Raw genomic sequence first — 9,406 nt, forward strand, 5'->3', positions numbered from 1 at the left:
GTAAAGCTAAATTTGTGATTTTAACGGATTTATTATTTTAACATTGGTAATTTTTTCTTAGATGATTGAAAGATTCGACATATCTGAGTCAATTAAAGTGAAACTAGTCAAGATTAAAGTATGAGGTACCTGATAATTCTAACCATAATTATTAGTAATTTGCTTCTCACAACTAGCATCTTCAAGCTTTGACTGAGTCAAATATTTAGTCAAAGCTTTATACTCAGAAATTCCATGTCATGATCTAGGAATTGATTTCTTCATGTTCTTACCTCTATTTTTTTTTTTTTAAAACAAAACCTCTTATTTATTTCACTTTGTTTAATCGAGTATAGACATTTATTGTCACCCCCTGTAAGATGTAAGAGATAGAACTCAATACAACTTCATCTCTGAATAAATACGTTCACGTTTGAATTTTTCATTTTTTAATCTTAATTGGTTTTGATTATATCCTTTTTTTTTGTAAAAAAATAGGGTGGAAATTATTACAGGACCACGATTTAAGGATAATGTCATAGACAGAGGAGGACGTAGGATTTTTATAATATGGATGCACCACTAAAAAAAGGAGAAAAAAGAAAGTATCCCGTTGAAATTGACCCATGCTCCTTTCGGTAAATATATTAGCACTTAACCAAGTGCACCACTTAGTCTCTTTCAAGCATGGGCGCCAACAAACAATATTAGACAAATTCTAGAAAATATATACATAAAATATCTAGTTTGACGGAAAAACTATGGGCTCACGTACCTCATAAAATAAGCTATAAATCCGAACCCCCCCCCCCCCCCCCCCCCGAGATAAAGTGAATTAGGGATAGAATTATCTCATTAAATCTTATACACAGAAATGAGACCATCAAAGTCACTAGTGCTCATGTAAACTCTTACTCCATCTGTTTCAATTTATGTGAACCTATTTGATTGGGCACGGAATTTAAGAAAAAGTGAAGACTTTTGAAATTTGTGGTCCTAAACAAGTCAAAAAGGGGTCGAGAGTATTTGTGTGTTTATTTGCTTCTCATTAAGGGTAGAATTGGAAGTTTAAGCTAAATTGTGTCCAAATTTAGAAATGGGTCATTCTTTCTGGAGCAGACCAAAAAGTAAATAGGTTCATATAAACCGGAACAGGAGGAGTATCGGTTAATTATTAATAACTAATATTTATTTATCATTTAATCACGATAAACTTAGATTATTATATATATTTTTAATATAACCATCTAGTATTCAATACTTATTAAGGGGTCGTTTGGTATGAGGTATAAGAAGGTATAGTGCTGGTATAAAAATTTAATACCACCTTAATACTTCGTTTGGTTAGAAAATCAGGTATAAGTTATCCCAGGATTAAAATTAACACCGGAATAACTTATACCTTATAGAGGGTGGGGTAATTAGCACTAATATAACTTATACATTCTTCTTATAAATTATGCAATTGTCATATTTATATTCCAAACAACTGATAAAAAACAATCCCAACATAATTTATACCGGTATAATTTATCCCGACATAAACCATATTCAAACCAAACGACCCCTTAGTGAACTAGTCTAAATGCATGCACCTTTACAAATGTTCCATCATAATTACACACAAGTTTTTTAAGTCCAATCAAGGTAGACCCCACCAGTAATATGCAAGGACAGAAGGTTTAAGGTACGAGTGGCCACACCAGATGTCTCCTCGGGCTGGAAATAAAAAAGAAAAAAAAAGTATTTTTAATTGTTTCTAGAAATATATATTTTAGCTAACAAATGTAATTAATTTTGCCAAACAGAGACCAAAGACCGAAAAAAGGCAGCTCTTATAGCTAAGACAACATTCATTCAGTACTCTCTCTCTCTCTCTCTCTCGTGTTCATTTTCTCTTCTTCTCTCTTTTTGTATTCTCTACTCTTTCTTCTTCTACTGTTACCTTCTTTCTCGCTGCTTTTTACCTCTCTTCATCCGTCGTTGTCTTTTTTACTGCTGCTGGTGGTTAAGACTTTTGTCTTTACAGCTTTTCGGTGTTGCAAAAAGTTCGATCCGATAAAGTCAAGCGTTGGCGATCGAGGTAATTTTAGCTCCTTTTCTCTCGATTTTACCCCTGGATCACCTAATTTTGTTATTTTTTAGGTTTTCTTTTGGTTTTATTAGTTGAATTAAGGGGTTTTGTGTGAATTTTCAGCTGCTTGTTTTTGTGCTAAACTCTGTGCTGGGTATCATAGGGGTATAGCTTTATCTTTGCCTGCTTATGCTTGAAGTATCTGACTTTTTTGAAAACCGGAGCTAGCTCGTGATTACGATTAAACCCCTCATTTTTTGGGAGAAAAATGTAGAGGGGAAAATGGACTTCTTACAGTTAAAGTTTTTTTTTTGTTCATGTCTTCTCAATAAATTCATTTCTCTTTCAGTTTATAAGTCCTATTAGTTTTTAGTTTATGTGTGTGTGTGTAATTTTGATTCAGATATTTTAGGGTTCTCAAAGTCTTTCTGCATGTAATTCAAGCAAGTTTTTACTCTCTACCGTCATTTTTATCTGTCACTTTAGCCAAAACAATTGGGTCCAAGATGTTTGTTGCTTTAGAAAACCAAGAATATATTAGTAGTTTTTTCCAGTTTTATCCTTACTACTACAAGAAGGCATAGAGTCATTAATTACTCATTTAAGGAATAGAGAATGGTAATTCAGTCAATACCCCTTAGAACTAATGCTATTGAATAGTTTTCCCAAAATCTTAAATGGCGGATAAAAATGACAGGCGGTAGTAATTGATTTATTATCTTAATTACTGAGTCATTTAGCTAATTTGAAGGCAATTAAATGAACAGAGAGTTGAGGACTTCTTTTCTTTAAATAATATTTTACCTGTTAGTGAAGAGTGTAGAGGGAGTTTATGTTCATTTTGAAACTAATCTTTGTTTAGTTATTTTGTCCCTCTTCGTTTATTGCATTTTGATGCATGAAGTTGTGAAAGAAGAATTTTCGTAAAACGAGTTCTGATTTTTCATGTTTTTTTCACAGGATTGCGAAGTTAAAGTTTGAATTACTCATGCAGAAGAATCTATAGCATTTTTGCTGCAGCTGCTTTGACGGGAAAATGTTGGAAGCTCCAAAGTTTGCGGGACTTATATACTTAAATGAAAACCATGAACATTATGGACTGTCACAAAATTTTTACCATAAGCTTGGCGAGGGATCAAACATGTCAATCGACAGTTATGGGAGCTTGCAGATGAGCAATGGTGGAGGTTCTGTTGCAATGTCGATGGATAACAGCAGTGTTGGATCAAATGATTCACACACTCGTATTCTAAACCACCAGGGTCTCAAGCGTGTCCACAATAACTATTCTGTCGCAGCTAGTGTAAACAAGGGGAAAGCTTCTCATGGATTGAGTGACGATGCCTTAGCTAAAGCTTTGATGGATCCTCGATTTCCTACCAATGGGCTTGAGAATTATGATGAGTGGACAATTGATTTGAGGAAGCTTAACATGGGACCAGCTTTTGCACAAGGGGCTTTTGGGAAACTCTATAAGGGAACTTACAATGGTGAGGATGTTGCGATCAAGCTTTTAGAGAGGCCAGAGAATGATCTTGAGAGGGCTCACTTGATGGAGCAACAGTTTCAGCAGGAAGTCATGATGTTGGCAAGGTTGAAACATCCAAACATAGTTCGGTTTATCGGTGCGTGCCGTAAACCCATGGTGTGGTGTATTGTCACTGAATATGCAAAAGGTGGATCAGTTCGTCAGTTTCTCACTAAGCGACAAAACCGATCTGTGCCTTTGAAGTTAGCAGTAAAGCAGGCCTTGGATGTGGCAAGGGGTATGGAATATGTGCATGGCCTGAATCTGATACATCGTGACCTGAAATCTGACAACCTACTGATTGCTGCTGATAAATCAATCAAGATTGCAGATTTTGGGGTTGCTCGTATTGAGGTGCAGACTGAAGGAATGACACCAGAGACTGGAACATACCGCTGGATGGCTCCGTAAGTCTCTTAACTCTTTAGCAGCCTCGTTAAATGTGATTCCATTATTATACTCTTGTCTTTTGGCAAAACCTTAACTCAGAGCTACTTTGGCTGTTTCATACATGACTTTTGTGGACTTCAATTTCCTTCTTTTAGTAGGACATTCATATGTTTTGCATACTCGCGTAACTGTGTTTGCAAGCAATTGTTTTAACTTATCAAAGAGAACAGGGAAATGGTAGCAATAAGATATGCTTATGTTCCAACATGATATTTGTCTGATATTCACTTTGCATTATGTCTTCTATCTGATGATCCAAATAAAAGCACCTTGCATTGCCTTTCACAAAATAGATTTGAAGTGAAAAGAAAGGAGACGATGGGTTTAAGGACCTGTATATCCTCTGGAACGAACCAGATCACTTGTGATAATGTTCCTATTGTATGCCTGTTATTGCTAAGAGAGAGAAGTTGTTTCTTCTGTTCAACCTTTCAACTTAGTTGTTTGTGCCTCTTGCTAGAAATGTCAAAAAGATGATCAAATTAGTATTCTTGTTTTATTTCAAAAGATTTCCCACCTTTCTCCTTGCTCTCCTTTGTATGTGGAGTTTAGTTTGATTCACTTCACTCTAGCTCATGGAATTAATTTTCGGGATATGTCTGAGAGAGATGAACCACAGTTCACACTCTTGTGATTTTAAGGAATGCTCTATTTTGAACAACATACAGAAGCTCGTCTGTCATCTTTGATTTAAACTTTTAAAGGGTTAAAAGCTAATTATATATTTGTTGTCTTCACCATACATAGGTCTCTCCTCTTTTTTTCTTGTCCCTCCAATGCCGTTCTTTGGTGTGTTTTCTTTCGTCTAATCAACACTGTGATAATAATAAGTTGTTCATGGGGGCTGGGCAAGTTCCATGGAACAGTAATCGAGCTGAATATATTAACCATTTCTGTTTGGTAGTTGTAGGCAGTAGTTCAGCTTTTTTTACTATCATCTCTTATTCTTAACTTAAAATTTGACAGAATTTGCTCCAAGATTTGTTTCTTCTCATTCCATATTTTTGTAAAGATTGCATTAAATAAGTACCAAGATGGTTCACAAAAGTACATGAAGAAGGCTCCAGAATAGCCAGTTACAATAACTTTCCAAGCATCTCAATAAAGTCCAAATACTGCTCTTACACCAGAAATACAAATTATGCAGACAATTGTTCTTAATTCTAGAGATATGTCTTCTTTGTCCTTCAAAGCATCGCTTGTTTCTTTCCAGCCATAAATCCAAAAGATGCATAGAGGAATGGTTTTCCAAAATTGCTGCTGTCTTCTCATTCCTTATTTCAAACAATAAGAATGAGTAGATTGTCGAAATTACAACTTGTGTGATGATAGCATTTACTGTCTTTTGCTTTGAGAATGTGTCCTGAAATATGGCTACTGAAGAGTAGATTGATTTTTTTAGTTTGAGTCGTATGGATATGTCTGGTTTTGATGCTTCTTATGGAAGGTTAAGACGTTAAGTTAACATGGAAGACGGAAGTAGAGACTGTAATTCCTTTTAGATCTTTCTTGGGACATTCTTTCTGACAAGATTTTGACAAGGACTTCTAACGCTTGTGGAAGCTCCTGAATGGGCAAAAGTAGGTGCAAACACTGTTTGGATGTAGGTGGCCAGCTTGAAATTTACCTGGACTAGCTATTTTTAGTTTCTACAATTAGGTGTGGAAATCAAATGTTTTAGGTATTTTTTTTCATATTGTAGATCTGGCCATGTGTATAATATGCTTTATCGTGATTGATGATAGCTTTTAAATATAGCTCCATTTGGCCTATGAGTGGCTCTTTAATGTGATAGATGACCCATATCATCCTAGCCTTTCTTGGGAGACACATTGAATTAATTGTTTTTTGCTCTTGGTAATGCATGAGGAAAATTCTTACAGAGTTGAGTGTTAACTTTCCCATAAAAAAAAATGAATGAATTCTCCCAAATTAGGTTTTTACCTTATGGGCGAAGAGTTCAACTGTCTCTACATGAATTGGTTTCCTAGTAGATATCTTTGCTTACTCGTCTAAAACTATACTGCACATCCTCGAATACCAAAATGATTTCAAATGGACGTTACAGTTCATGGTGTAAATGATAGAGTTAATAGAAATTATCTATTGAGTATTCATATAGCTTTGGATTGAGGCATAGTTATTATTCTTCTAATAGAAATAATCTTTTAATGCATGGTTTGACTTAATAAATTCTTTAAACCAAAAGTTAAGGCAACCAAAAGACCTCATGTTCTCCTTCCACTTCACTGACCACTAGGTCAACCCACTTCATTGACCACTAGGCCTCCCCCACTTCATTGACCACTAGCCCACACCTTGGGAGCCATCCACCCATGCATCTTACACCTGCAGTACCAACTTACCACCACCAAATGTCTCCTCGAATCATCCGCTGTTAGGATGGCATCCCACACGGCACACTATGTAAAAAATGACACCTTCTTAGGTGCATTAAACTTCCGTACTATTTCTGTCTTGGCCTTGCCTCAACACCCCAAGCAGGAATATATATCATGATTCATTGAGAAATATATTTGTTGCTTGCTCCATAATTTTGTCTTCATTCCAGACTTGCGCGATTATATAACTTCTGTAGGAAACCATCAATGTTATTCCAAATCACTACTGAATTGGTCTCCCACAAGGTACATCCTGGGACACCTGGTCTGCCTCACTTTTGATAAATTCAGCTACTGTGGCGTTCTTATCAACTGTGGTGGAGAATAAGTTGGGGAATCCTCCTTGAGACTTGAGAGTCAAGCTGCTGCAATACATCAAGCCAAAAAAATTCATTTACCATTTCCAGTTGCGAAGCCAATAAATCTTGGGACCTCCAAATCCCGTAACCCCATCCTCTCACTTAACCCATATGAGGTGAACACCTTATATGATGCCCATCATTGCCTCCAACATCCATATCTTGCAAGGATTACATTCCTCGATAGTATCTCCTTAGCAGGCTTAGTCAAATATGTTTTTATGTGCAAAGCTGCAAATATCAGGTCCTCCTACTTCCAAGGGGTGGTCATCTTCTTCTATCCATTTTTGGATCCTGCCACCATTTGATCTATCCTGCAGAGAGTCCTTCGTTAGTTGCTCCTGCTTCTTATTACATGAAATGGCGGAATGCTGATAACCACGTTGGGGCGTTTCATCTCCAAAAATCAGCAGCGGAGACCTCGTAGCCAAAAGTTTTCATTCTTGTCTATGGTTGTGGCTTTGTGGCTGCCAAAAAGTGGTGCTGTCTTCTACGTGGAGAATTCCTTTTAGGCTAAGGTCAATTGTTTTATGCAAAAAGTTGAACGAGTTCCACTCGGCCTCCATTAGCTAAGAATAAATATATCTAAAGCGTTTAGGAATGCAGATCCTTTTCCCTTGAAGTTTTCAGCTTTTTAGATCTCTCTTGGAGGAAATAAGATTTTATCTCCTCGAACAGGAAAAGAGAAGTCCATGCATCAAATCTTCTAAAGGATTTAGATAGGCTGATATAGCACGTGTGTACATTCTCATAAAAAGCATACCAGAGTATAGAAGATGCAGATTCACACACGTAAGAATATTCTATATTTGTTTGTCAAGAAGAATGTATTACACTTCTGTACACCGTAGTGTCAAGTATCAATACATGCATTTGCATACTTGACAGCTGTTAGTAGTTGTCAGATAAACTTTATAATCATGTAGTAATTAAAACATAAGAACAAGTAAATCATTAACACCTATGTTTTATTTGATAACTATGGCAAAGATTTAATGACAAAAACAACACGTTCACTTCAGTTTGGGACTGAATTGATTATAGTGTTTGCACACGACTCATATAGCTGACGCAACTTTGTATGAGGCTGAGCTTAGCTTTTGATTGATTGTTTAGTGCGTTACTACTACGTGGGTGCCTTTTCTATTGGAAACTATTAAGATGTTGCTAAAATTTTAAACAAATCAGAAGACATCAGAACTTATCGTGGTTTTCTTTGATCTTTTTAGATATTACTTATGTTAGCCTTTATTAAAAATGGTAAAAAAAGAAGAAGTAAGGTACTACTTATGTTAGCTTATTATTTTGTTTCTTGGTTGATATGGCTGTTAGGATATACAGCTTGAGTTAGATGAGCAATCCTTTATGAAAAGAGAGAGAAAAAAAGTTACTTAAGTGCATTTTACTGTGTTTTGCAGGGAGATGATCCAGCACCGACCATACACGCAAAAAGTTGATGTCTATAGTTTCGGCATTGTTCTGTGGGAGCTCATAACGGGGATGCTTCCCTTCCAGAACATGACAGCTGTACAGGCAGCATTTGCAGTTGTCAATAAAGGTGTCCGTCCAACCATCCCCAATGATTGTTTGCCTGTCCTAGGTGAAATCATGACGCGCTGCTGGGATGCTAACCCTGACAATAGACCACCCTTCTCTCAGGTGGTCAGAATGCTCGAGGTTGCAGAGACAGAGATCTTGACAACGGTAAGAAAGGCCCGTTTCAGGTGCTGCATCAGTCAACCTATGACTACAGATTGATATGGAAAGAGGAAATAGTAGGCAGTAAGAGCAAGAGTAAAGAATTTGGGAAGGCAAAACAAAACTGATACCAAAGTTTTGCCATTTGTATCTACGAGGCATAATTTCGTCATTCAGATAGAAAAAAAGGGAGAAAGTTATGATAAAAACTGTCTGTTTGTTGTATCTTCTTTTGTTTTCCCTTTTCTCCTTGGATTGAAGATTCTGATTAGTGATAATAGAAGTATGTGTAATTATACATGTCCTTTTGTGGCTATACCTTTTATTTTACTTTGATCAAATTTTATCAGGTGCTGAAGATGTTGCATGCTGATCCATCCCACACCCTACCCTTTTGTACTTCTGATTCTTGTTTTATTTATGCAGAAAATGTGGGGACATCAGCAATATATTTGCTTCAAAGGCAGTATGTCATATCTTTCTTCTTCTTTTTTCCTTTTTTCGTATGTTAATTACCCCCCCTCCCCCCCCCCCCTCCTTAGGCAGTTGGTGGAAAAATAAATAGAGATACTAGGATTGCTTCAACTCAAGCACGAGAAGATGTCATTACAAAATGACATGGAGTGATAAACTTTTATGTGAAAAACACTAGGCATGCATGATTAGTACACGGGTAGGATTTATTGGCTCATGTCATGGCATGAAAATGGTAAATGTCGCATGTGCTTCAATTATTGGAGAAAGAGAAAGCTAATTATTTAAATTTATTTAAAGCTAATTATTTAAATTTATTTGGATGTAAGTTGAAGGAGTAAATTATAAGACAATGTTAATTATCAAATTTAAACTTTCAAATTAAAATGCAAGTTAATTTTCATGCTTGATAACGTAATATTAAAACAAATAATCTAAGACT

General features: G+C 36.1%; 1 protein-coding gene across 1 annotated transcript; it reads left to right on the forward strand.

Moving 5' to 3' along the window:
• Window positions 1-1,790: 1,790 nt before the first annotated feature.
• On the forward strand, window positions 1,791-8,939 carry LOC109236646 (serine/threonine-protein kinase HT1-like). Its single transcript, XM_019402837.1, has 3 exons — window positions 1,791-2,062; window positions 3,014-3,988; window positions 8,211-8,939. The coding sequence occupies exons 2-3, from the start codon at window positions 3,090-3,092 to the stop codon at window positions 8,548-8,550; spliced, it is 1,239 nt and encodes a 412-aa protein (XP_019258382.1). The 5' UTR covers window positions 1,791-2,062; window positions 3,014-3,089; the 3' UTR covers window positions 8,551-8,939.
• Window positions 8,940-9,406: the final 467 nt, after the last annotated feature.

This window comes from Nicotiana attenuata, unplaced genomic scaffold, assembly GCF_001879085.1.
Source record: "Nicotiana attenuata strain UT unplaced genomic scaffold, NIATTr2, whole genome shotgun sequence".
NCBI classification, from domain to species: domain Eukaryota; kingdom Viridiplantae; phylum Streptophyta; class Magnoliopsida; order Solanales; family Solanaceae; genus Nicotiana; species Nicotiana attenuata.

Excerpts from the sequence above, each read along its gene's own strand:
- LOC109236646 (XM_019402837.1), top strand. The coding sequence starts at position 3,090 with ATGTTGGAAGCTCCAAAGTTTGCGGGACTTATATACTTAAATGAAAAC. Across the intron at positions 3,989-8,210 it reads ACATACCGCTGGATGGCTCC|GGAGATGATCCAGCACCGAC; the intron begins GTAAGTCTCTTA and ends TGTGTTTTGCAG.